This window comes from Lichtheimia ornata (genome assembly GCF_029851405.1).
Source record: "Lichtheimia ornata isolate CBS 291.66 chromosome Unknown scaffold00007, whole genome shotgun sequence".
NCBI classification, from domain to species: Eukaryota; Fungi; Mucoromycota; class Mucoromycetes; order Mucorales; family Lichtheimiaceae; genus Lichtheimia; species Lichtheimia ornata.
The window spans coordinates 275,534-302,909 of NW_026695327.1; the positions used below are offsets into that span (position 1 = coordinate 275,534).

A 27,376-nucleotide genomic window follows, 5' to 3' on the forward strand; every position below is an offset into this window, starting at 1 on the left:
ACATTCCACTACTACCAACATTACATACATCGCATCACACATACACACACACTCGCAACAAGAACGAGACGCTTTTTTTTCCCCATTCCTCTCTTCACCACCCCCACACTACAACACCCCACATTTTTCGATTTTATGCATGGGCGTCTTCTATCTGGATAGAACGACTGTACAAACGCTGAATCGGCTATATCATTTTGTCTTTCCAAAAGTATCATGTTACATAAGTTTTCCCTTTTAGAATAAAAAGTAGCGTTTATATATTGTACGCCGAGGACTTGTTGAACTGTTGGCAACACTAGCCAGATGATCTTTCCTTCTTATGCATCATTGCCACAAAACAAATGCACTCTTATGCAGTTCTATGTGGGGTTATGGTCATGCGCCATTTTCCCTTTGATTGCAAGGTTTTATTACCCAAAACTCGTAAAATGGCTGCGCCTCAAAAATGGATCCTTTGATAGTCTAGCATGATGATACATTGTACAATCAAGCTCATTGTGATAACATTCATGTTCGCAGGGTGTAGTAAAGGGGATTTCCCATGTACATGTGGCTATGCTTTTGAGGGTCATTTCCCAAGGTGAGAGGATGCACGTTTTTTTTTTTGGGTCGCAGTTTTTTCTGAGCGGGGATGGCACACGATGTCTCAGCACAGAAAACGAGAAATAGGCAACGTCGTACAGATGCAACATACACCTTCCAAATGTGTGTTTAGCATGCCGTCATACATTGCTGGGATTGATTTTTCTGTTAACGGATCCTCATTTACCGCCTTACCGATGATGAACCGAAAGCCAGTAAAAGAAGTCAGGGCAAAGAAAAAGTTGATGAGATCGATTAAGGGTGTGACGAGCGAATTTATGATTTGAATAGAGTTAAAGTGTGTGTCTATATGCAGACGAATCTACAAATCCACTTGTGTTATTCATGCATCTTAGCTAAACGCACAGAGCACAGTGGTTTGATCGAAAGGCAAACGATGGAAAAACAAGGCGATGAGAAACCCAGGCTACGGATGGCCACTCGAGCCTGATGTAACATGATCATTTCCCCATACTTAAAGCCAGATCGCCCAAAAACCTGCGTTTGTTCCTTGTCTTTCGATTTCTTTACTCTTTTTCACCTTTTTCCCCTTCCTCCTCCTCCTCCTCCTCCTACTTCGCTCTTCATCTGGCATGATGGGTGGATCAGGTGGTTTAACTCTTAATCGATTGCTCGGCCTATTGGCTGTTGTTGCTGTGTCATTACCCTACACTGTGTATGCTTCACCTGCCTGGAATACAGGTACGTATATCGTCATTGTACAGTGGCCACATTTTGTCATGAGCTTATTTTCTGCCATGGGCCCTTTGTACATCCCCAACAATGAAATTTCTCTTTATGACTCTTTCTCATCCACATTTCATTTTTATTTAACTTGCAGTCAACGGTCAATTCCCTAACGGCACCGAATGTCCTCTTCCAACATACCACGCTTATGCTTGTTCACCTCTTTGTGTGCGTGACATTGCCACTTGTCCTGAATCTGTACGCCCCACATGTCCACCTGGTCAAACCTACTGTGTCGATGGCGAGTGCCGTGATTCGTGTCCCTCCGATTTACAATCAGCATGTGCTTGCCCTGGTGCTCCCTCGATTACTGTTCCCGTCTATGCTTGTAAAGAAGTTCGTGCCGATATCCCCAACTTTGTTGCCACCAACAAGACGGCTCAAAGTGCTGAAGCCTGTGCTTTGGAGATGGGTCTATCACCTTCGATCGCTCCTTGGGATGGTGCCAACCCACCTGATATGATGTGGGGTGAATGCCCTACACCTGACTATGGCGAATTGAACTTTCATGAACCCGCTTTCATTGCCTTATACGTCTTTTACGGCTCTTGTGCTGCTATGCTTATCCTCTGGACCTTGTACAAACGCATGCGTGAAAAGGTTCGTTCAAACTCTCTTTTTTCTATTGTGTGTCACATGAGCAAATGTCTCATTTTTCTCTTTTGACGCCCAGATCAACATGGTCGCCCTTTCAAAGAGAGCCAGGGACAACGGTGGATTGGATGAGAAAAAACGGGCTTCCAATGACGATAAGAGCTCCTCTCATACTTCGGATGAAAAGAAAGCACCCGGCAATTCGGTGAGTATACCCACCCCCCCCCAAAGACAGAAAAAAAATCTTCTTCATGTGGCTAACAATAACAATCATACGTTGATAGGGTAACGACAATGATAGCGTTTCCGATCAATCCACTGAAGGCGATGATGACATGCTTATCAAGGCCTACAAGCGTGATTTCATTGGCGTGTTTTGCTTTGCACTCTACATTATCCAAACCATTGGCATGGTCGCATACATGATTATGATGGTCAAGGACTACTATCTTGAATACCTCCTTTTCCGTGGCTCTCAGATTGTTCAAAGCTCCACCTTCATTGGCATGTGGTACATTTTCTTTATCTGGTTCTCTTGCCTTGCTATCTTCAAGCCTCGTTTGATGAACTTTTTCCGCATCCGCTGCTCTTATCATGAAGCTGATTATGTCCAAGTCGAAAAGCACCAGCCACGTGAGTGTGATTCTATTGGCCTATCTTTTTCATTTTCATCCATTGACACCGGCAAAACATTTTATAGCTCTCATCTTCTTGCAGGATCAATCCGACAAGCTCACTGATATCGTTCGCTATATGGAAAACCTTGGCCGCAAGTTGATGGGCATGGATGTCGTTGTCACCACTTCTCAAATGAAATCCACCAACTCGGGTGCACGCTACTTTGTCTATCAATGCACTCGCTACGTCTATGACAACGAGACCGAAACCTTCAAGCCTCACTCTTTCGAATTGGGTGACACCAATGCCAGCTTTACTCGCTTGGGCAGTGGTTTATGGTCCGAAGAAGCTGCTCGTCGTGAAGAACTCATTGGCCGCAACTTTATTGATGTCTATGTCCCTAACGTGGCAATGGCTATCTTGCGTGAATTCTCGGTCTTTTTCTACATTTACCAATTCTCCATTCTTTGGCTCTTTTATTACTTTGCATACTGTAAGTGGATCCACACGTCGAAGCATAGCATTGATATCATACTCACATTCGCATTTGCTATTTGTTTACAGGGCAAGTTGGTATTGCAGACACAGCTGTCATTCTGCTTTCCGCTTTTGTCAAGGTGTTTGTTCGTCTTCGATCTGAACGCCGTATCAAAAAGATGGCCGAGTTCACTGACAATGTCAATATCTTGCGTGATGGCCAATGGAAGGAAATGTCCACTGCTGATTTGGTCCCTGGTGATGTATTTGAAGTCGCTGAAAAGAAGACTACCCCTTGTGATGCCGTCATCCTCACTGGCAACATTGTCGTTGATGAAAGCTCCTTGACGGGTGAGCCTTTGCCTATTCGCAAGTTCCCTCTTCGAAGCGATGATGATTCGTTCTATAGCCGTGTTGGCTCTGGCAAGATCCATACCATCTTCTGTGGCACTACCATTTCTCAAGCACAACCCACAAAGGAAGGCGAGAAGGTTACTGCTCTTGCTACTCACACTGGTACTGCTACCGATAAGGGCTTGCTCGTCAAGAAGATTCTTTTCCCTGCACCTGTGTCCTTTATTTTCAATGAGCAAATCAAGATCACTATTCTCATCCTTCTTTGCTTTGGTCTTATTTGTCTTGGTCTTGCTATTTGGTTGTATGCCACTGGCACCAGTGCTTGGTTGTACGCCATGTTTGCCATTGGTCAGCTTCTTTCTCCTTTGCTCCCTGCTGCTCTTGTCGTCGGTCAATCGGTTGCTTCAGGTCGTCTTCGTGATAAGAAGATCTACTGTGTGGATCTTCCTCGTATCTTGATGGCTGGCAAAGGTACGTAAAAAACATCATCTCCATCACGTGTACAAAAGTAAATGCTCACAATGATATTGTTTATTTAGTACAATTATTCTGCTTTGACAAGACTGGTACCTTGACTAAGGAAGGCTTGGAATTCTTTGGTGCTCAACCCATTGCTGATATGAGCAGCCTCTCTGCCAGTGAAAAGGGCACCGAATCGGTTCCTACATTTGGCGAACATGCTGCTAAGGTTGCTGACGTTCCTCGTTTGATGCAAATTGGCCTTGCTACTTGCCACGCTGTCACCACCTTGAATGGCCAATTCATTGGTAACCCTGTTGATATTGAAATGTTCCGTTCTTCTGGTTGGACTCTTGAAGATAAGAAGGGCATGGAAGATGCTGTTGATACTTTGACCCCGCCATCCACTGCTGAAATCAAGGAGCCCATTCACGTGCTCAAGCGCTTCGAATTCGTTCACGCTCGCATGTCCATGTCTGTTGCCATTCTCGATACGTACACCAACAAGGTCCACATCTTTGTCAAGGGTGCTTATGAAAAGATCAAGGACTTGTGTGAGCCTGAATCTGTTCCTGCTGACTATGACTTGACAACTTCCAACTTGGCTCGTCAAGGTTGTTATGTGCTTTCTCTTGCCCATCGTGAAATCGATCTCGAGCAAATTGGTGGTATCAATGCTTTCCGCAACTGGTCTCGTGATCAAATGGAAGAACAAATCCGCTTCGCTGGTCTTATCATCTTCAAGAATCAACTCAAGGAGGATACTACTGAAAACATTGCTGCCCTTAAGGGTGGTGATACACGCACTATTATGATTACCGGTGACACGGCATTGACTGGTGTCTTCATTGCTCGTCAATGTGGTATGGCACTTCCCAACTCACGTATTTTGCTTGGTGATCTTGATAAGAAGAGCAACCGTATTGTATGGACCGATGTGGATGAGCCTGAAACCTTCCCTGATGAGGATCCCGACAAGTATTTGATGAACAAGGAACACACCCCTATTGAATTGGCTGTTACTGGCAAGGCTTTCCAATGGCTTGTTGACAATGACATGATCCGCAAGTACCTTTTGGATATTCGTGTATTCGCTCGTATGACTCCTACCGGCAAAGTTCAATGTGTGCAACTTCATATGGAACGTGGTATCACTGCTATGACGGGTGATGGTGGTAATGATTGTGGTGCTTTGCGTGCTGCTCATGTTGGTATTGCCATGTCCGATGCCGAAGCCTCTATCGTGTCGCCTTTCAGCACTAGCATTCGTAGCGTCAAGTCATGTGTTGAATTGCTCAAGGAAGGTCGTGCTGCTCTTGCTACCTCGCTCACCGGTTACAAATACCTCATCAGTAAGTATTCTTGTTATATCGTAGATGTAGCGCAAGATGATTGATTTATCGTTTTATAGTGTATGGTCAAGTCATGGTCATGCTCAAGATTTATACTTTCTATTTCTCGGTCACTATGCCTCAATACGTGTGGATTGCTATCGATGTCTTCATCACCGTGTTCTTGACATGGGCTGTATCACAATCCAGAGCTGCCGACAAGCTTGAACCTCAACGTCCAACCGCTCGTTTGCTTGGTCCTCAAACCATGGCATCCACTCTTGGCTTGGTTGGTATCAATTGGATCTACTTGTGCTGTGCATTCTACATGTTGTACCAAGAAGGTAAGTTATTTGAGACATATCGCGTATGAATGATTAGGTTGCTGACATTGTAATTGTAGATTGGTTCCGTTGCAATGAATTTGACAGCAATGCCTCTGATCTTTCAAAGTGGTGGTTGTTGGCTGACAATTACGAGGCCGAACTCTTGACCATTGTGGGCATGTTCATGTTCATCAACAATGCCGCCGTATTCAGTTTCGGTTACAAATTCAGACGTGCTATCTACCGCAACTACCCTATGCTTTTCTTGTGGGCCTTGTACATCGCCATTGTTTCGTATTGGACCCTTGCCGATCCCAACCGCTTTGGCTGCTTGTTCCGTATCAACTGTGGTACTCCTCAAGTCCTTGAAGACCTTGGATACCCTGTTCCACCAACCTACATTGAACAATACAACTCACCTCTCGGCCACAACATCATGCCTTGGGACTTCCGTTGGCGCTTGTGGGGTCTTTGTGTTGGTAACATGGCAACGACCTTGATCTACGAACGTTTCGTTGTCTTGGGACCTGTACACACTTACTTGGCCAACAAGTTCCCTGTCAAACGTTTGGTGGTCACTCGATAATTGATCTTTGATTGGTTATCTTCCCTTCAAATTACTCTTACAAGACGAATATATATTTATTATTGTATTCTTATTGCCTCCCTTATACTTTTACCTTTTCCAACATTCTGCAAACGTCGTCATCTGGTAATGGCGGATGCGATATCATCCTTTGTCCTTTAATAACACACATGTACTACTACTTGTTCGTGGCATACTTCATTTGTTCATTAAACAGCATTTTGATATAACTAAAAAGCCCAAAGACTACTAAGGTGATCTCTATATGGTAGATCCAAAGAAACATTAAGCAACAATGCTGATCGTTTCCATGGCCACGGAGATCCAAAAGCTTCATGGTATCCAAGATTTCTGATGATGAAAATGCTTGGCATTAAGGATCCCAATATGGTTGAAGCACCCGAATCCCATTTTACTACTACTGTATCCACACAAAATACGGATCGGAAGATGCTCATCTCATGGGATGTGCGGTTGAATTCAATCTCACTGGTTGCCATGGGGACAATGATATAACCAAAAAGGATTAGCAAAAGCAATCAACGTACACACGATAGCAAAAGATTACATGACCGCGCTCTATTTGTTGCCTATCAACGAATTAGCGACATATTGCATCATACCAACCATATACGGCCTGTGCGGCTGGCCCCCAGCCCAAAATGAATACTCCGCCAAAGCAATGACACCATCATCACCTGAGACCATGGTTGACTTGAAAGGTGATCATTATTGGTATCATCGTTGTTGGCATATAAGCATAATGTTGTATTCTATGATAGTGGCTATATAGGATGATCATGCTTTATCTCTATTCAAAATGTTTGTTTATGCATATAAAGCGTTCTGGAACAACAAGAAGAATGATGATGATTGTACAAAATGGGGAATGATCCATCTTTGAAAAGGTCGTGTGAGCAGCTTTCAACCAAGCGGGGACAATCACCGATACGGCTAAGATCGGGATTTCGCTATCACCACCACCACTACCACCAACCGCTTGCAGCTACTACATGGAACAAGAGATATGAAGTACCCGGCGCAGTTTGCTTCAACATAGCTGTCTTTCAATACTGATTCCTCATTTCAAAGAAGTTTTCTTTTGCGTTGAAGGGGAGAATGAATACTTGGCCGGACTTCATGATGACATTTTCTATACATGTAGTCGATGAATCCATGATCCCTCCACTATCAAAGCATATAGTAAAATGTCAAGAACGTTCTCACGTGATCTTTCTGATTGGTGCCAAACATGAAACCTGAAAGAATAGTATCATGATCAGGCGGCGTGTGAGAAACTTGCATGGCAGTATCGATCATACTCGGGATTCGAATGTACCATTAAACGTTATTTCTCCATTAGTATACGGCCCACATAGCTTGTTCTTCAAAAGAAGTGCTGGTCATACGTCCTCATCTGGGTTTAGCCAATAAAAACGTTGTAAGAAAAGATATCCTGACGAGGATGAACATTTGGGTTTGGATTTTTACGTAACAGCTGTTGTAAACGTGCTTTGGCCCTGATATATAAGGACAACCAGGCTTCAGGGTCAAACAAAGACATGGCTATCATCTCGTGGCTCATGATGACAACGGGTTGATAAATGAGACAACATCACATCCATGCATCATGCATGGAAAACAACATGCGTTTGTCCATTACCACGGCGATGTCCGATATTTTCGGGGATGGGGGGAAGGAGGTTTTGCAACCATCATCACGACCATGGTACATGTAAAGTAAGCAGCATTTGATAATGCATACACATATACGCCACACACACAGACATCCTTCAAATCGCGATTTCACTTTTGACAATGCCGCAAACTTGTGACACCAAGAATAACGTGAATTGTATGGATAAGAAGCATTTGATCAAAGACGTCTAAAAGACGACCCAGGTGTTTGGGTTGATGGTATAGGCTCACTTTACATATGCGGTCATTACATCTCTTTTTTTTGTACATCGTTACAGCTAGTTTACCAGCTCCATTAGAGAATGGTAGAAAAACGGATTCCAAGTGGTACGTTGTGAAACCTACTTTCCATGTATGTCTTGGCCACTGCGTCATAGGCTGCTGGATTTGATTTGATTCTGTAAAGTAAAGAAGTTCCCACCTGATGTACCTGACAAAAAGAAAAAGGAAAGCAAGAGAAGTTATTGATTCGACATACGTAATGGGAAATGTCGATAAGCCTATTTTCAAATGCAAAATGATCCTCATTGACATGATCATGTCGGCTTTCACTGCCAGCTTTTCCGATACACACACTCCATATGGGGCACACCATGCACTGTAACATAGCGTGCACTTTAATTTTTTTTTGGTGTGCAAAGGTTATTTGCAAAAAGTGAGCGGCGGGTGCGCCAAGTAAAGGCAACGATCAAAAAAATAAAACTCAGGCTCTCTCTTAGCGATCCGAGCTCTGTGTAACATGAAGCTTCCCCATACTTAAAAGCAAATCAAAGGCCTCCTGCGATTTTTTGATTGTCTTTTTTTACTCCTTTCTCTTTTTCTATCTATCTTGACAAGATGGCAGGTAACAAACCGCCATTTTCAAAACTTGTTTGGGTCTTGGCCCTTTGTATATCATTACCAGTCTCTGTGCTGGCCACACCCCAATGGCATACAGGTAATAAGAAGCGTATTACACCTTGACGACTTTTGTGTGCTCCTTATTGACATTGATGAAAAAGTGAATGGTGTCCATGTCAACGGCACCCAATGCTCCTTGCCAACCTATAATGCTTATCCTTGTTCGCCACTTTGTGTACGTGATATTGCCAATTGCCCTGAATCGGTGCGTCCTAGTTGCCCTGAAGGCCAAACGTATTGTGTGGATGGTGAATGTCGTGCTTCATGTCCTGCTGGTTTGACATCAGCTTGTGCTTGCCCTGGTGCTCCTGAAATTCAAGTTCCCGTGTACGCTTGTTTGAAGGGGCAACGTGTTGATATCCCAAACTTTGTTGCTACCAACAAGTCTGAACAAAGTGCTGAAGCCTGTGCCATTGATCTCGGTGTGTCGACCTCAACTCCTGCATGGGATGGGGCCAACCCTGCAGATGTCATGTGGGGTGAATGCCCCACACCTGATTATGGCGAGTTGAATTTCCATGAACCCGTCTTCATTGCCTTGTATGCTTTCTATGGCTCTTGTGCTGCTATGCTTATCTTTTGGGTGTTGTATAAGCGTATTCGCGAAAAGGTAAGGAAAGCGGAATTTTTGCGGAGATAGTAGTTTGAAAGCGCACTGGCCGCCCCCACACATACATGATGATGTATATTGACAATGGACCCCACTTAGATCAACATGGTGGCCTTATCCAAAGCGGCTGAACGTCATGCTGCAATGAATGAAAAAGTACCCTCTTCCATTGAAAAGGAGTCCATCCATTCCGGCACCAATGAGAAAAAGGCTAACCAAGCTGGGAGCTCGGTAAGTAAAAAGATGATTGGATAATGAAAATGCTAACCACACCCACCCAAACAGGGTAATGATAAGGACAGCGTATCGGATGCATCCAGCGATGAAGAAGACCGCATGGTGATCAAAGGTTACAAAACAGACCCTGTTGGCTTTTTCTGCTTTGGCCTTTTCATTGTACAAACCATTGGCATGATTGCCTATGAGACCATGATGACCAAGGATTACTATGATGAGTATCTCATGTTCCGTGGCAGCCAGCTTGTTCAAAGCTCGGTCTTCATTGCCATGTGGTACATCCTTTTCTTTTGGTTTGCTTCGATTGCTATCTTTAAGCATCGTCTCATGAACTTTTTCCGTATTCGTTGCTCGTATGCCGCTGCCGACTATGTGCAAATTGAAAGATACCAAGCACGTAAGTATTCACACACATATACACAAGGGATGTCCAATACTAATGATTCTTTTTGCATCAGCCACCATTTTCCTTCAAGACCAAACTGACAGGTTGACTGATATTGTCAATCAAATGCAAGACATTGGCTGCAAGTTGCTTGGTTTGGATGTTGTCGTTTCAACCTCCAAGATGGCCACCGCTAACACGGGTGCACGCTACTTTGTTTATCAATGCACTCGCTATCTCTATGAGCCTGAGACTGAAACATTCAAGCCCCACTCTTTTGATCTTGGTGAAACGAGTGGTGAGCTTGCTCGCTTGAATGGTGGTCTTACGACTGAAGAAGCCGGCCGTCGTGAAGAAATGATTGGTCCCAACTTTATCAGTGTTTACGTACCCAACGTCTTTATGGCCTTTATGCGTGAATTCTCCAACTTTTTCTACATTTATCAATTCACCATGCTCTGGTTGTTTTATTACTTTGCTTATTGTAAGTATCATCATCATCGTTGCCATGGCTACCAATAATGGATCCACTCACACTCTATCTATAGGGCAAGTGGGTATTTCCGATACGGGTGTCATTTTACTCTCTGCCATGGTCAATGTTTTTATTCGTCTCCGATCTGAACGTCGTATCAAAAAGATGGCAGAGTATACCGATAATGTCAATATCTTGCGTGATGGCCAATGGAAGGAGATGTCCACAGCTGACCTTGTGCCTGGCGATGTATTTGAAGTAGCTGAAGGTCAAGTTGCCCCTTGTGATGCTGTTATCCTCACTGGTAATATCGTGGCCGATGAAAGTTCCTTAACGGGTGAGCCTTTGCCCATTCGTAAGTTCCCCCTGCGTACGGATGATAACTCTGTATACAATCGCCTTGGCTCTGGAAAGATCTCCACCCTCTTTTGTGGTACCACCATGTCTCAAGCACAACCCACACAAGAAGGTGAACGTGTTACTGCTCTTGCCACTGAAACTGGTACCGCCACTGATAAGGGTCAACTTGTCAAGAAGATTCTTTTCCCTGCTCCAGTCTCCTTTATTTTCAATCAACAACTCAGAATCACTATTCTCATCTTGCTCATTTGTGGTGCTATTTGCTTGGCTTTTGCTATCTACTTTTATGCTTCAGGCACAAGTAAGTATAAGGGAATCGAATCTTTTAAGTTTGAATGGCATCACTTACATGCATGCATTGTTTGATAGGTGCTTGGTTGTATGCCATGTTTTGTATTTGTCAATTGCTCTCTCCTTTGCTCCCAGCAGCTCTTGTTGTGGGTCAATCGGTTGCTTCAGGACGTCTTCGTGATAGAAAGATTTACTGTGTGGATCTTCCTCGTATCTTGATGGCTGGCAAAGGTATGTAAGCTCGTGTCACGTGTACAAACAAATTCATGCTCACTTCCCCTATTTCAATTCCAGTACAACTCTTTTGCTTTGACAAGACCGGTACATTGACCAAGGAAGGCTTGGAATTCTTTGGTGCTCAACCCATTGCCGATTTCCAAGACTCTACTGCTGGCGACAAGACCAAGAGTGCTACTCCTTCATTTGGCCAGCAATATGACAAGGTCGCCGATGTTCCTCGCTTGATGCAAATTGGCCTTGCTACTTGCCATGCTGTCACCACCTTGAATGGCCAATTCATTGGCAACCCTGTCGACATTGAGATGTTCCGTTCTTCTGGTTGGACTCTTGAGGACAAGAAGGGCATTGCAGATGCCGTTGATACCTTGACGCCACCCTCCACTGCTGATATCAAGGAGCCCATTCACGTGCTCAAGCGCTTTGAATTTGTTCACGCTCGCATGTCCATGTCCGTTGCTATCCTCGATCCCCTCACCAACAAGGTCCATATCTTCGTGAAGGGTGCTTATGAAAAGATCAAGGACTTGTGTCAACCTGAATCCATCCCTGCTGATTATGATTTGACAACTGCCAACTTGGCTCGTCAAGGTTGTTATGTAAGTATCCATGGTGATGGTAGTGGTAATATAGGGATGCTCATTGTGTTGTTGTATAGGTATTGTCTCTTGCTCATCGTGAAATTGACTTGGAGGAAATTGGTGGTATGAGTGCTTTCCGCAACTGGACTCGTGATCAAATGGAGGAGCAAATCCGCTTTGCAGGTCTTATCATCTTCAAGAATCAACTCAAGGAGGATACGACTGAAAACATTGCTGAACTCAAGGCTGGTGATACCCGCACGATTATGATTACTGGTGACACGGCATTGACTGGTGTCTTTATTGCTCGTCAATGCGGCATGGCACTTCCCAACTCTCGTATTTTGCTTGGTGATCTTGATAAGAAGAACAACCGTATTGTATGGACCGATGTGGATGAGCCTGAAACCTTCCCTGATGAGGATCCCGACAAGTACTTGATGAATAAGGAGCACACCCCTATTGAATTGGCTGTTACTGGCAAGGCTTTCCAATGGCTCGTTGACAATGATTTGATCCGCAAGTACCTTTTGGATATTCGTGTATTCGCTCGTATGACTCCTGCCGGCAAAGTTCAATGTGTGCAACTTCATATGGAACGTGGTATCACTGCTATGACGGGTGATGGCGGTAACGATTGTGGTGCTTTGCGTGCTGCCCATGTTGGTATTGCCATGTCCGATGCCGAAGCCTCTATTGTGTCGCCTTTCAGCACTAGCATTCGTAGCGTCAAGTCATGTGTTGAGTTGCTCAAGCAAGGCCGTGCTGCTCTTACTACTTCGCTCACTGGTTACAAATACTTGATTTGTAAGTATGGCAACAATGCGTTGTTTAGAGGCAAATGACTTATGCATTCTTTATAGTGTATGGCCAACAAATGATGATGATCAAGCTGCTCAACTTTTACTTTTCCATCAGTATGTCGCAATACATTTGGATTGGTATTGACGTGTTCATCACGGTGCTCTTGACTTGGGCTGTTTCACAATCCAAGGCTGCTGATCGACTTGCTCCCCAACGTCCCACTGCTCGTTTACTTGGTGGTCAAACCATGGCATCTACGCTTGGCTTGGTTGGTCTTAACTGGTTGTTCTTGTGCTGCGCCTTCAAATTCCTTTACCAGCAGGGTATGTAATGGATGATGGATGATATCTATATAGATGTGCATGGATGCTAATAGTTTACATGGATAGACTGGTTCCGTTGCAATGAATTTGACAGCAATGCCGTTGACTTGTCGAAATGGTGGTTGCTTGCTGATGGCTATGAACCTGAATTATTGACGATCATGGCTCTTTTCATGTTTATCAACAATGCCGCCGTGTTCAGCTTTGGCTACAAGTTCAGACGCCCCATCTACCGCAACTATGCCTTGATCTTTTTGTGGACCGTGTATATGATCATGGCTTCATACTTTTTGCTCGCTGATCCCAACCGATTTGGTTGCTTGTTCCGTTTCAATTGTGGTACGCCGGCCGTGCTTGAGAAAATTGGTTATCAACCACCTCCCACTTACATTGAGCAATACAACACCCCTCTTGGACACAACGTCTTCCCTTGGGAATTCCGCTGGAAACTCTGGGGATTGGCTATGGGCTATGTCGTATCGGCTTTAGTGTACGAACGCTTGATTATTCTTGGTCCTGTCCACGATTGGTTCGCCAAAAAGTATCCTGTGGAACGTCTCGTTGTAACCCGATAATCAACATCATCACCACAACAACACTTTTTATCTTTATACTTTTACGCCTTAATATTCTATCGTATCCTTGCTTTAGGGCTTCTTGTTGCCTCCTACATACCACTTGTAATGATATATAGAACTATTTGTATTCATTGCTCTTTCAAAATATATGGTTTCTCTTTTTTTTTCTGTGATTGAGTGGGGTTTTTGCTGCATGAATTAGGATAAGCGTTTACACGGAATGGGAGACGGTCAATGACGGTCGTGCAGCAGGGAAACGGGCACCTTGTGGCCAATGCGCGCGTTTTTGATTGGTCCCTGCTGGTCAAATTTTTTCTCTCTCATTTGAGACAAAAGCCTCCCATTTGCTTTGGTTTTGATCTTTCCCTCCCTTTTTCTTTTCTTTACACAAAAAACATGTCTTTCCGTCCCGGTCGTGGCTGCTACAAGTGCGGTGAATGCAAGTAGTTTATTTCTTTATTTGTGGAGTGTGCGTGTGCGTGAGAGTGTGTGAGTGAGGAGATGCTCGTCACCGTGCGTGTGTATATATACAGGATTGTGCGCTCGTTAGGATGCCAAGGAAACTCTACACACATTATTTTATATCCACTCTTGCCGGTTGCTGCGACTTGTTCCAGTGTCGTCTTCTCTAGCTATGCCATTAGGAAAGAAAGAGAGAGAGTTGAGATGGATGATGATGATGATGTGGCGTTTCTGATGCTTAACTTGAGCATGGTTCTTTTGCATACGCAATGTGAAAACAAGAAACCAATAAACTGATGATGAGGCGTGTTTGTTTTTTGGAGTCATCAAAATGAATCATGTCATCTTATTTTTGATTGTGTTGTTTCTTTTGTATGTTACAGTTGGTCATCAGGCTAAGGACTGCCCCAAGGCTCAATCCGTTTGGTAAGCAGTGAGACAAAGAAAACAGGAGCAAGGGGGAAGAAACGAATCAAGCTTAGCATCGTTGCTGTGGGAGAGGGGGTGTTGCGATACCAGGGATTGTGTAATGTATACTAAATTGCTACTCTTTCTTTCAGCTACAACTGCAACCAAGAAGGCCACATGAGCAAGGACTGGTAAGCCATCAATCAATGATATCGTTCTAGAGGATGGAAGTATGAACACATCTATCTTTTTATTTGAAGCACTGAGCCCCGTGCTGAGAGACTTTGCTACAAGTGCAACCAACCTGGCCATTTGGTAAGCGTCATACGCGTCTTTTCGTGTATCCCATGTGGCATGTTTTTCTGATATAGAATTATCATAGTCCCGTGATTGCCCCGAAGCTGGTGATGACAATGCCAGTGGTCCTGCCTGCTACAGCGTAAGCATTTTTACATTGGCTATAAGGATGAAGTTTTTCTAACACATGTTTTAGTGTGGCAAGAGTGGTCACATTTCTCGCAACTGCCCCGAAGGTGGTAACGGTGGTTTCGGTGGTGGTCGCTCCTTTGGTGGCAAGACTTGCTACAACTGCGGTGGCTCGGGCCACATTAGCCGCGAGTAAGAATCGATATAAACAAAATGCAGCACTTGCATTTCAAGTTATCTCACGCATATGTGTTCCATTTCATAGGTGCCCCTCTGGTCAATCTGGTCAAAAGTGCTACAACTGCGGTGTAAGTATTGGGTTGGATTAAGGATTTTTACATGGATGTGGTTTATTCATGTTGTATAATAGAGCTTTGGCCATATCTCTCGTGAGTGCGACCAACCCCAACAGGAGAAGCTTTGCTACAACTGCCAACAACCTGGTCACATTGTAAGTGTATCATTCATTCATTGAAGACAAAGAAACATGGCTCTTATAGATGCTCGCTTTTTAGTCCCGCGACTGCCCCCAAGTTTAAACACCAAACTCGACTTTCCCAACATGCATCAATTGCATTATCCAAGGACGAACCTCTCGTTTTCTTGTTTTTGAGCAAACTCCCCCTAAAAGGGAACATTTACTGCTGTAAATAATAAAATGTTTTAGCAAACTGATTGCCTTGCAATATTGTTTTAAATCGCCTTGTGTTTTATTATCATGCATTCACTAATAGCCTCGTGATAAGTCTATCATCCTTGCATCCCATTTTGATATCTTCGGTAGCAATGTTGAGAGAAATGCGCATCATCAAATCGGTCCTCCCATCCTCGATCACCAATGCACGTGCTTGACCCAGCGATTGGCATACTTGCATCAAATCACTCATGGTGGGTGGTTCAATATTGCTCCACGTGCAAGCTCGAATATGATACATGGCCACATCGCTAAATCTCACTTCACCAAGACCCGAATGCCGTATACTATGCATGACGGACACCAAGAATAACTTTTGATGAAGAGCGTATGATTGTACAGATGCCACAAAGGGGGATTGAAGCATTTCTTTGATAGCTTGGTTGATCGTTGGGATAGTAACCCGTGCAACTTGATTGCTGGTAGTAGATGTTGTTGTTGATGGTTTTGTGGTTGCATTGTGTCGTGCTTCAACAATTTCCACAGCGCGTCGACAAATATCCAGTGCACGTCTTGCATCACCACTGACAGCACTCACTTTGCGTGCAGCAAATTCAACAGCCTCCGTTTCGAATGCATCAACACCTTCCAACCGTGAATCCACAATTTGATAGAGTTGCCGATGTGTGTAGGGTTCAAAGTTGATACGCGTCAAACCTGGTATAGAAAGAATCTCTATAAGTCGCCTCCACTAGAACGATGGTTTTCCTCTTTGTTTCTTACCTAATCGACTTGATACCTTATTGGTCAATATGCGCTCCGGTAAATCCATGGTATTGGCGATGGCTACCACCACAAGCTTGGAATTGGGTCGATTCGGCCATTCGAAAAAGTTGTACATGACGGTCTGCTTTTTGGTCACCAATAGATCCAATTCATCCATCAACACCACACTAGCATCAGCTATAATCAGCAAAGTATAAATACGCTCATTGTTGATTTGACTTACGTTGTCATATCATCTGGTTTATCGGTGCTGAATTTGGCTTCCAGTAAATCGAGTGCGTGATGGGATGTGACACGACGATTGTTGTCAGCTTTGTTGAGAGATTGCCACAAGATGCTGTATGCCTGATTCGGATCTGTCACCTTCATGCCGTTGATTTCCACAAAGTTGAATGCTGGCAATTCCTATTATGGAGATGAGTTGCTACATGCATGGATGAATCTATAGACAACCCTACCTTTTGTTCAACTCTGTATTGTAAATGTCGAATGACTTCATGCACAGTGGCGGTTTTACCAGTACCAGGTACGCCGGCGACATCTATAAAAACACCTTGAGCGTTGCATCCCACCAAGTGTGTGTATATAAAACATACAAATACATGTGCCTGTGCCTGATTCAACAGCCCCTTCCACGAATCCCATAATATCGGCAAACTCGTCTTCGCGACATGGAAGTGAATCTGGTACTGCTGATACATGTAATCGTTCACGTGCAATCTCATATGGAGTGGATGCTGCTGATCGATCTTGTGTTCGTCGTTGTAAAGGTGTAATGGCTGTTGTATTAAGCCTATGTCAAAGATAAGCTTCTTTTGCTATTAGATACACCCATTCTACTCTTACCGTTTGATACTACGTGGTGCTATCGTTGGCTTTTTCCTTTTATTCACTGCGGCCTTCCATTGGCTTCTTCGTTGTTGTGCTCGAGCTCGTTGTAGTTCTGCCCATTGATTCGATCGTGTAGGTGTCCTTTTTGTAACTGCTTCGTCCTCTGACATGTCGCTGCCACTACTAGTACTATCGAACTCTGAATCGCTGTGATCGCTTTCACTCTCTGCATAATTGACGCGATTGTGCCGTTTTTGTCGTCGAGTTACTGGTGACATTGTGTATGTGAGTGGAGGAGGTGGAGGAGGAAAGATAAAAAAGCTACTGGGTCGGAACACACAATCACTCACACATACACTTCTTTGTTGCACCTCTCTTTTTTTCGTTCCCGTCACTTCCCGCATCGCTCAACTCTCCTTGCCATTGTTTTTGACAGCCCATGACTTTTGAGCAACGATTGCAAGATTCACTTGAGGCATTGCCTGGTGGTTTCAAAGTTCACGTTCACCAAGTTGCATGTCAACCAAGCAAGCACCAACTTTATGTCAACCGTGAACCAGCGACACACGTTCAACGACTCATACTTGTGAGACTCGAGGACGAGAGATTGGATGCATTTGTATGTGGATTGGAAGTGGATGAATATACGCTGGAAGACAAGGAGACGAAGGAACGTGTGGTGTATATCGCCAAAGTGGATACAACGGGTGCATTTTCAAAGCAACGAGGCAACGTGACACGTCGTTTACTGGAAGCATATCTTGCATCGGTTGCACCATGTTCGGTTTACGTCTTTGCTCGATCACAACCACAATATTTGTTTCATCTATCAGCCAACAATCAAGATAAACGCGTATTGGATGATCGTGGCTTGATTCGATGGTGGCGAGGTGTATTAACAAAATGTCTACAGGTAAGAGAGAGAGATGATGAAAGAGTAGTAGTGATGGGATCATACTAATTTATCATAGAATGCACAATCATCCAATCACGATAACAAGAATGGCATTGCATGGTGGCATGTACCTGGTGTTGACAATGTGAGCATGTTGGAACGGCAAGTCAATTGTTCTCCTGATCCAAATTGGATATACGGCTTTCCTTTCGATCCCAATGCACGTGCAGTCGATGTAATTCCTCGTTTCTCGGATGATGTGAAGGCACGCGTTCTCAAAGATCATGACGACAACGGTGAAATGACCGTGGCTGCTCTTACACAATTGCTCGAATTCACTGAAGAATGCGGAGGGAATCATTTTGCTGGTCTCCTTGGTATCCATCTACCTGCTTTTGGTGATGTCAACGGCAACGATGACTCTGGATCCTCCTCCTCCTCCTCTGAGTTATATCATGATCCTGATATCTTCACGGTGTTTTGGAACCATTTGATGAAGACCTCCTTCAAGCACAGTCAAGCCGTTATAAAAGGTACATCCATGTTATGCGACAAATGGAAAAGTCTTGGCCTCCCTAAGCCGATCACAATCACAACAACTGGACCTGCCATTCAGGCAACATCGTCAACAACAACAACAGCACCACATGTGAACACGTTGTCTTCAAACATGATCAAACGCAGCACCTCTTCTGCAACACCAATCAACACGCTCACTGTTAAACGAAAAGATAATACCACCACCCCTACAACTAGTCAACAACCTATCAACACACTCACTGTGAAGCGAAAGGATACTTCAACCACCAAGGATCAACCTATCAACACACTCACTGTGAAGCGAAAGGATAAAATCACCACCACTGATCCACCCATCAACACACTCACTGTGAAGCGCAACAACACTAATACCATCACCACGAATCAACCTATGAAGCGCACAAGGGATGAGGACAACAACAATAAGGATTTCACAGTGCAACAATTATCGATTGAATCCTCGCAACCAGAACCAAAACGACGACGACATGAATCTCCAACAGCCACATCCTCCTCCTCCACTGCAACTCAACAAGACAATGATCCAGAACCCCCAACTGCACGTTCATTTTTTGGATATTTGAAATCCTTCTTCATGTAAAATAGTGTTGCTTGCTAGTTCCTTTTTTTCCTCCTCCTTGCGGATAATTACATACGTTTTCACAACAGCATAATGCCAATGAACTTTATAACATTATCATCTCATTCGTACATAGTAAATTTTATACAAAGCAATTATGGAGGTATATACGTAAAGGGCAGGATTAAGATGATGGGGAGAGTGGGATGTTTGAAGCATATCGTTCAATGTCAGATAAGATACGCTCGGTGACATTGTTGCCTTTGTTAGACACAATTTGTAGTATATCGGTCTACAAAGAAAATGAACCACCCTCTTTAGTTACATCGTTCTCAAGGGGTTGATGATGATCTTACCATGAGATCCCAATTGCCTAGAATATCCACGTGATCACCAGCTTTCCTTCCACCACGTACGTCGAGGCGACTTTCGCTTTCTTCATTCATGTACTCTCTTAAAACAACAGGGCTGTGTCCAGGATTATACAAGTCGGCATGTTTTCTCCAACCACCGGAAGGTGCACACATATAACCTAATGAAAGGATAGGCACCGTGCCATCACTTTGGAGAACCCTTGTGAGCTATACTACTACCACCATATATATACCATTGTCCTCTTACCCATCAGAAAATCGTACGCCGGTCTCAACCCCATTGTCTGGATCATGTGCTGTAGGATCAATGTACTATAATGATGCATAAGTCTCAATCCCTTTACACTTTTCTTTCTCTCAAAAGACATTACCAATTCGGGTGGTTGTAAGATGTCCATAGCTGTGCTTGATAACGATTCTGCCAGGTCACGTGCCTTATCATAGGCATCATCGCCTACTTCATGACAAGAGGTATCATTTTCCTCGCATACAGCGCCCTGTTCTTGAGATGATCTGGCATAATAGTAGCTTCTTTCGGTCGGAAGGCCAACGCCGTACATGCAATAGATTTTCATGCTGGGTGCTATATGTACATATGTCAACAACAATGAAATCCTCCCATTTCCTTAGATTGGTACTTACCATTGGGAAGCTTTGACTCAATGGAATTGCTCCACTTTGTTGGATCATGATCATTGCGTTTCAATTGTGCCTTGGATGTGGTGATGCCATATGAATAATTGGTGCGTAACATGGTATGGAATTCCTCGGGCGTGTTTTCATGTAGCAAGTCGATGGATGAAGCTGCTGAAAACTTTTCACGGTTGATTTCATTGCTCTCATTGGCATTGTCGGTACCAGCAAATGTCAACAAACTTCCATAAGAGGGACGACCTTGGAGACCATGAATGGGATCATCAGGGGAAGATTCGGCTGTACCCCAAATTAAATCACCTCCTTTGGGTAACATGGATGCACCACCAGCCCATGATCGCATAAGCGACGATCGTTCACGTCGAGAAAAGAACTTTTCCAAAAGATAGGCACCAAAACTACCAAGAGCCATTGTGTCACGTGTTTCACCTGAATGATGATGCAATCCAACAATCAGCCTTCATCGCTTTTTTTCCCTCTCTCTCGTTCCAATCCACTTGCCTGATAACATGGCCGTGATGGCCTTTGGTACACCCATCATGGGTCCAGCGATATTCACAAAGGATTCAATGTGCTCTTCAGTCCACGCACTTCCTGCATTGGCACCCAATGGACTTTCAACCCACTTTAAGAAATAGGGAAACAGAACCGAGCCTGTAGTAATAAAACCATATCAATGACCCCCCATTCTTTTGATGATCCATCCAACTTACCCATTGAATGTGAAATGATCACTGTTTTGCGCCCATGTGTCAATTTGGAGGTCTCAATGGTAGCCTTGAGCTTGGTAAAGTACTTGTCCCGGACCTCCAGATTCGAAAATGAGAGTCTCCAATCATAGCTTGCAAGGTGCATGTTGTTGGTGTCGTATCCGATAGCAGCCAAGTTTTCAATGATCCTTGCCCATACCCAATAGCTGCATGTTTCCCATATAAGTTTCTTTGTGTATGCATTTTTCACTTTCACTTACCCTGTGACAAAGTAATCAGCTGCATCGAGACCTGATCATATCAAGAAAAGAGGGATTAAGTAATGCTATTCATCATGTCCTTTGCCATCCCTACCTTGAGCTGCTCTGATCTTGACACCGGGTGGATCCAATCCGGTTACAGGATCCAATTTGACATGCTGTGTCCAACTTTCCTTATCCAGTAGCACCGATCGAAACATGGCTGTAGTACACAAGGTTTAATACAACAACAAATACCATCCAACAACATGAATTATACTTTACTGGTTGTGCCCCACATGCGTTTTCGAAAGTATTTTTGACTCTTTTCGGATGTGCCCCAGCTTTCAAGACCCGATGAGATGATGCCTGGGATTAGGACGACTGGGAAATGGGGTTCAAGTTGCATCTCCTCTCTATGATATCCATGCATGAGTCTCGTTTTGTGTATTCTTGAATGATGATGATAGGAGGAGGAATAATAATACGTACTTGAGTGATAGAGCGGGCATGAATGGAATATCGCTTGTAGGAGATGGTTTCAGGTACGTTGTCACATTGCCAAAGAGTTCATCCACAATATCCGTTGCACCTCCCAGATCGAGATCAGCCAATTGCAAAGCGAGATACGTTTGTAATTCGTTAAAGTGAGTCTGAGCGGTCGGGGTCGTGGAAGCGGCGCCTAACATGGCCAACGCACCCACAGAGACACCAACAATAAAGTGAAACCGTTTACGCTTCCAAAAAGGTCGTGTATCCATCTTGTATAACTGACTATCCGCCAAGATATCTTCGGGTAACTCGCTGCTGCTCTCATGTCGTCGCAACACTTTGTCCCCTTGTTGTTGACGGAGATCTTGAAGAGCTGAATCAGACGTGCTGCGATCACCATTGTGCAACTCATGAGCCGTCGTTAACTTGGCTGTCTCTTCTTGTCCATGCGATTGTTCAGGTGCAGCGGTCGTTTGCCGTCTCCTCATTGTGCGTATAAAGAGTCGTTTCAAGAAGAAGGAAAGAGAGAGAAAGGATATGAGGGAGAGAGAGAGAGCGAGAGAAAAAGGAAAAGGATAAAAAAAGCGTATCTGCACATCTGTGTCTGGGATTTCACTACTAGCCCCGGGGATCGCTTTACAGCAGCAGCATAACACAACATCTTCGTATCACTTGAATCTTGGCATTACATCTTGTCTTCAAGAAGTCCCCCTTGTTCAAATCATCTTGAGTAACCTTCTCTAATGCAAATCATCACTCGAATTTTGGTCCCGACTATTCTCCATGGACACAAAGAGAAAGAGAGTTTATTCACTTTTCTTCTTGCTAAATACATATTTGAAAGAAGCCCATCCAAATGCTGCAACGACGCCCACCGCATGTCCAAGATACGTCGAAATGACGCATGAAATCGGCCATGCCTAAAAATCACACGTGTTATCTCGTGATGCAACCAACCAACCCCATTGTTCTTTCAAGTTCTTTCCGTACCTGCCAATCCCTTTCCCAATCCAATGGTAATACGATGGCACCAATCCATGCACCCGACAATGTACAAATGGTTTGTGAATAAGCAAAAATCTCGGCACATGTGCTTGGACTACAAGGATAAAGTTAGATGAGATGCTTTCATTTATTCACCTGATAGAGAAAGAAAACTTTACCTGTGTTGTACAAATGTCTTGATCCAGATACTCGTATCAGAAGGTGCCAATGCAGTAAAACTTGGGATGAAAGCAATGATAGCCAAATACGTAGCAAATGCAAGTGTATGATTGAACTTCCTATAATCCTTCGTCAGTCTCTCTTTTATCACTTTGGATACCACACACGCTCTCCCAAAGCTTACTTACTCGATAAGAGAGGCACCGAATAAAACAATCAATCCGTGCAAGACACCTGTACCAATGGCTGTGACAACCAGTGCATATCCAACCGAAGTCTAGTCATATTTACTAAGCTATCCCCAATCCATCGAGAACGTCGTATACATGATAGTTACCATAGTAGCTCGTAACGTGCACTGCTTTACATATAGCAATGTGGCCATCATGATGACTACATGTCCCACCAGTAGCACAGGAATGGCAACGCTTAGTGTCTCTAAAGGATCCCGTAAAAGTCGCGTCGATGGAAGATAGAATGTTGCTGCATAGTTGAGCGTCACGGCAACACCACCAATGAGCAGATCTGAAAGCGATGGCAGGACCATGGTTTATATGTGCATGTATGGAGGAGGAGGGTAAAAAAGGAAGAGAGAGAGACAACAACGACTAATCACACAACACGCACGTGGATGCTTTCAAGCAGACATATATGTAGACACCGCACTGCCATTGCTTACATTGAAAAAAAGAGTCATGGTTTTCTTTTATATGGAAAAAGCGGGGCATACATACAAAGAGATGATGATGGGAATGGGTTTTTGAGATGGCATACAAGTACAATGAAAAGGGAAAGAAAAAATGGCAAGAGAGAAAAAAGTCTTTTTTCAACATTATCTACATCATAGGATTATTAAAAGATGCTACCATGAGCTGCTGGGAAAGTAGAAGAGGAGGACGAGGAGGATGACAGTGGATGATGATGATGATGAGGATGATCGGTATTATTATCAAGGATAGGTGAAGTAGATGGTGGTGAAGGGAGAGATGAGGGTTGTGATGCGGGTGATTGTGGACGCGAAGAAGAAGAAGAAGGAGCAAGCGTAGCACGACATGCAAGCCGAGCATGTCTTTTCAATGAATCACGTCTAGTAAAAGTGCTGCAACAAAGAGGACAATTGTATTGCTTACGTCGTGAATGCACCGAATGCAAATGTCGCATCAAATCGCGTCGCCGTCTAAATCGATGTGTGCATTGAGGACATGGGTGGCTGGCGTTTCCAGTATTACCAGTACCAGTACCAGAGGTTGTACTCGTCGTCGTCGTCATCAATGTCCCACAATCATTCAACGCAAGACTTTTATCATGATGTTTCATCGAATGGGAAGAAGGTGGTGGTATCGGTGGTGGTGGTAATGCAGTAGAAGTAGTAGGATGATCATTATCACGTTGAATCCATATACGCATGCGTGATTGTTCTTGTTGGTGAATGTCGTATTCCCTTGCTCTCCTTTTGGCAAGTGTGATCAATTTTTCATGGCTGTTATCACTACTGCTGCTACTCCTTGATGTTGTCAATATTGATGATGTCGTCGTCGTCGTCGTCGTGGGTGATGAAGATGCCACACTGCATCCACTACTGCTGCTGATACTGCTTCGTGCTATTAAATGATGATGTGGCATCATCATCTTCAACTCATCGCCACTCTCTGCTTTTAGAGGTGACGTGCCATACAATGGGGTGGTGGGTTCATCAGTGAAAGCGCTTTTGATGGTTGGCAACATGTTGGTACGCATAGGGGAAAAAGATGAAGCGGTAGGTGAAGGTGTCGTCATGGCAGGGCTGTATCGATAAAGCTGGGGATCATTAGGGTTGGTAATCGTAGGTGGTGGTGGTGGTGGTGGTGGTAGCAAATGCCGTGATGCCCCCAAAAGAGAAGGATCATTGTTGCTGTATTGATGATGATGGTCATGGTGCTCTTGATGATACGACATCATGTTGAGGCGGCGGCTTTAAAAGAGAAAAAGAAACACAAAGACAAGCTCTACACAGTTTTTATATATCAGTGAAAAAATGATACGACGCAGCAAAATCTATTGACACCTTTTGCATGAGAGAGAAAACAACATACAAAAGAAAATGCAAGCATCCATGATAGCTTTGTTGCTATTATTGCAAGCCTTGTACTTGTTTTTCTTTCATTGCATTGGAGTGTATGTGCGTATGTGTGTGTGTGGGTTGTTTCAATGTACCTCGTCCATGTAATGGATCTCTTTCAAAAGAGGAAGAGAAAGCGGCACCAAGCATCAGTTGCACAATACACAATTAGTATATAAATTTAGGATGAAGGACAGGCTGAGCTCTATAAAGAAAGTTACTGTGTAGGAGGTTGCCGCCGCGCCACATGACGCCGCAGCGATGTTCCACGAAATAACCAATCGGGCGGGTGGCCATCTCTTTTTTCTTTATTTTGCAACCTATATACTCCATCTCTCCCATTTCGCTTCAGGGTACACATGGCCATGTGTACCCATACAAATCTACCCACCCTGTCATTTGGATGCGGCGCAGGAACCGCGGTTGATAGTGGAAATGAGGAAGGCAAGCATGTGTGGATATACGATAAAGATGGAAATCTATCGCTCTTTTGAGCATGTGTGTGTGAGAAGAGTCGACATGGCTTGGAGGAACGACATGTTTGCTTATACATCTTGGATATCAGGGACAACTTTTTACAAGCAACACCGCTGTCCCACGTCAGCCCATATGCTGATCCAACACAATGGTTCGGTATTTATAAGCCATCTTGTAAATGAGCCTCTTTTGTTTGCCGAGGTGTTAAGGAATTAAGGCAATTATGCCAACGTTGTTGCAACGCCCACCACCTTCATCATCATCATGCACAACAACGCCCCCCATCTGATAGCAAACCCCAACAACAACATATCCACATGGTATAAGTATCAACTTTTGTTTATAGTGGGTGGCACTTCCTACGTGACGGATGCATTGAGTAAATAGAGAAGAGGAAAGAGGGAGCTAACAAGAGATTGGTATAGTTTCAGGGTCTTGATGTGTTGTCACAGGTTGTCTTGTGGTCTTTGGATATCTATCATACGCTTCATCCTGTAAACATAACGTTATGCTTGGTCGAGGTGACCCGTTTTGGCGATGATTCCGCGCCGCTTCCTTGGCACATCTCTATTTTTCTACTCCACACTCACACACACACACACATGCTCACACTCACACACAAATACATGTACCCTTTTAAGCATGCAAAAAGAAAAAAAAGTTGAGAAGAAAGAACAATGCTGTAATAAAAGACAAACAGAAATTACCACGCGATCGATTCAAAAGAACGCACACACAAAAAAGAAAGCAAGGAAAGGGTCCCATGGCCGTGCACCAGCAGCCAAAGCCATCATCCAATAGATCCAAGCCAATCCGCATTGCTGATGGGCGCCGCAATCGAGCGCCGCGTGTGCTCGTTTGTGCAACACTATACGTTGTCGTTGGTTACACTTACTTCGCCACGCGTGCATTAAACACACATTTCAATGTATGTTGTCGTCCTCATTGTGATATTGTATTCTTATAAAACGGTAAAGCCTGATCATACTGCTTGATGGGTCACTACTCATACACGCCACCTTGGTACTTTCGATATAACTATCTCTTCGTGAAGGCATCTACAAATGTTGGTTTCGGTACCATGGCCTACGTGGGTTGCTGAAATTGACATGGTGCAAAGAGCAAAGTCCAAAAATGCAGGCTATACAGGTTGGCAGGAACCCACCTTTTTTCAGTTTCCAACGGCGGCAGAAGGGAATCACCTCCAACTTCATGGGCGGTTATTTAACGGCTTCCTATATCGCCTTGTTCTTCCTCCAAAGAAAGCTTCAGCGAACGTGATTGTGATGTGACATTCGACTTGGCTCGACTCAGCAATGTATTTGGCAACATGCAAGATATGATCTCATTCATCGCCAACACAAAGAAAATTTGTCTCATCATGATTCGTTTTTCCGCTCTTAGCACAAGGATAAGCGACATTGAACAATTCATCATGTATGTACACAGCCAAAAATATGCAATGCTAAAATGTTGATACCAGCTTTAATAGCAACCACCCCAGTATCCCAAAGGTCGTCGTTGATCTCTTGCCATTCTCGCATAGAATCAAGACCTTGAATCGATATCAACTCGTATACGACAACGAAACACTAGCATTATTCAACTGCCGGAAAGGAAACATCCAACGATCAAAATGAAGAATGCTAAGGACCACCAGAGGAAAACGATGACATTGATTATACCACGCTTCTACAGAAGCTAGTCATGCTTGCTTCGAACTTGCATATAATGCTTGACTTTAATAACAATAATAAACATATGTATGCATCTTTTACATCGTGTAGCAAGTGAAAGGTTGTAAAGGTTGGGTTGGATGGGAAGGAGGCAGAAGCGAAAGTGGAGTAGTGTGCTAAACAATGATCCATATTGCTGGTTACCATCTCTTTTCCAGTAGATCCATTCTTCCTCTGCTTTCCTTGTCATGCTGTGTGGATCATAATAGAAAACTTGAAGCATGCGTGATATTGGGTGAGTGTAACTGGTGCATGGATAGATGATGATAGCCAATGCATGGTATGGTTCTTGTTCTGTAGTAGATAAAGCT

At 43.9% G+C, this 27,376-nt stretch overlaps 8 protein-coding genes across 8 annotated transcripts; 4 read left to right on the top strand and 4 right to left on the bottom strand.

Annotated features, from left to right (window-relative positions):
- Positions 1-1,181: 1,181 nt before the first annotated feature.
- O0I10_002491 (uncharacterized protein) lies at positions 1,182-6,080 on the top strand (the record flags this gene model as incomplete). Its single annotated transcript, XM_058482573.1, has 9 exons — positions 1,182-1,287; positions 1,427-1,932; positions 2,006-2,131; positions 2,211-2,559; positions 2,627-3,037; positions 3,109-3,849; positions 3,918-5,189; positions 5,249-5,512; positions 5,572-6,080. The coding sequence occupies 9 exons, from the start codon at positions 1,182-1,184 to the stop codon at positions 6,078-6,080; spliced, it is 4,284 nt and encodes a 1,427-aa protein (XP_058346597.1).
- A 2,535-nt stretch (positions 6,081-8,615) lies between these two features.
- Positions 8,616-13,556, top strand: O0I10_002492 (uncharacterized protein; the record flags this gene model as incomplete). The annotated part of the gene is made up of 11 exons (XM_058482574.1): positions 8,616-8,715; positions 8,780-9,288; positions 9,388-9,519; positions 9,574-9,922; positions 9,984-10,394; positions 10,459-11,046; positions 11,115-11,267; positions 11,331-11,872; positions 11,932-12,661; positions 12,718-12,981; positions 13,048-13,556. The coding sequence occupies 11 exons, from the start codon at positions 8,616-8,618 to the stop codon at positions 13,554-13,556; spliced, it is 4,287 nt and encodes a 1,428-aa protein (XP_058346598.1).
- A 796-nt stretch (positions 13,557-14,352) lies between these two features.
- On the top strand, positions 14,353-15,394 carry O0I10_002493 (uncharacterized protein; the record flags this gene model as incomplete). The annotated part of the gene is made up of 8 exons (XM_058482575.1): positions 14,353-14,447; positions 14,582-14,620; positions 14,690-14,744; positions 14,812-14,868; positions 14,923-15,047; positions 15,121-15,163; positions 15,226-15,306; positions 15,371-15,394. 8 exons carry the CDS (start codon positions 14,353-14,355, stop codon positions 15,392-15,394), a joined length of 519 nt encoding a protein of 172 aa, XP_058346599.1.
- Positions 15,395-15,571: 177 nt separating this feature from the next.
- O0I10_002494 (uncharacterized protein) lies at positions 15,572-17,384 on the bottom strand (the record flags this gene model as incomplete). The annotated part of the gene is made up of 6 exons (XM_058482576.1): positions 15,572-16,206; positions 16,273-16,442; positions 16,499-16,680; positions 16,734-16,816; positions 16,872-17,068; positions 17,122-17,384. 6 exons carry the CDS (start codon positions 17,382-17,384, stop codon positions 15,572-15,574), a joined length of 1,530 nt encoding a protein of 509 aa, XP_058346600.1.
- Positions 17,385-17,545: 161 nt separating this feature from the next.
- On the top strand, positions 17,546-19,142 carry O0I10_002495 (uncharacterized protein; the record flags this gene model as incomplete). Its single annotated transcript, XM_058482577.1, has 2 exons — positions 17,546-18,019; positions 18,078-19,142. 2 exons carry the CDS (start codon positions 17,546-17,548, stop codon positions 19,140-19,142), a joined length of 1,539 nt encoding a protein of 512 aa, XP_058346601.1.
- Positions 19,143-19,305: 163 nt separating this feature from the next.
- On the bottom strand, positions 19,306-22,078 carry O0I10_002496 (uncharacterized protein; the record flags this gene model as incomplete). The annotated part of the gene is made up of 11 exons (XM_058482578.1): positions 19,306-19,413; positions 19,478-19,682; positions 19,743-19,807; positions 19,867-20,078; positions 20,138-20,578; positions 20,651-20,803; positions 20,863-21,065; positions 21,120-21,150; positions 21,214-21,321; positions 21,384-21,514; positions 21,591-22,078. 11 exons carry the CDS (start codon positions 22,076-22,078, stop codon positions 19,306-19,308), a joined length of 2,145 nt encoding a protein of 714 aa, XP_058346602.1.
- A 318-nt stretch (positions 22,079-22,396) lies between these two features.
- On the bottom strand, positions 22,397-23,301 carry O0I10_002497 (uncharacterized protein; the record flags this gene model as incomplete). The annotated part of the gene is made up of 5 exons (XM_058482579.1): positions 22,397-22,510; positions 22,581-22,689; positions 22,754-22,873; positions 22,943-23,031; positions 23,092-23,301. 5 exons carry the CDS (start codon positions 23,299-23,301, stop codon positions 22,397-22,399), a joined length of 642 nt encoding a protein of 213 aa, XP_058346603.1.
- A 305-nt stretch (positions 23,302-23,606) lies between these two features.
- On the bottom strand, positions 23,607-24,692 carry O0I10_002498 (uncharacterized protein; the record flags this gene model as incomplete). Its single annotated transcript, XM_058482580.1, has 1 exon — positions 23,607-24,692. The coding sequence occupies one exon, from the start codon at positions 24,690-24,692 to the stop codon at positions 23,607-23,609; it is 1,086 nt and encodes a 361-aa protein (XP_058346604.1).
- Positions 24,693-27,376: the final 2,684 nt, after the last annotated feature.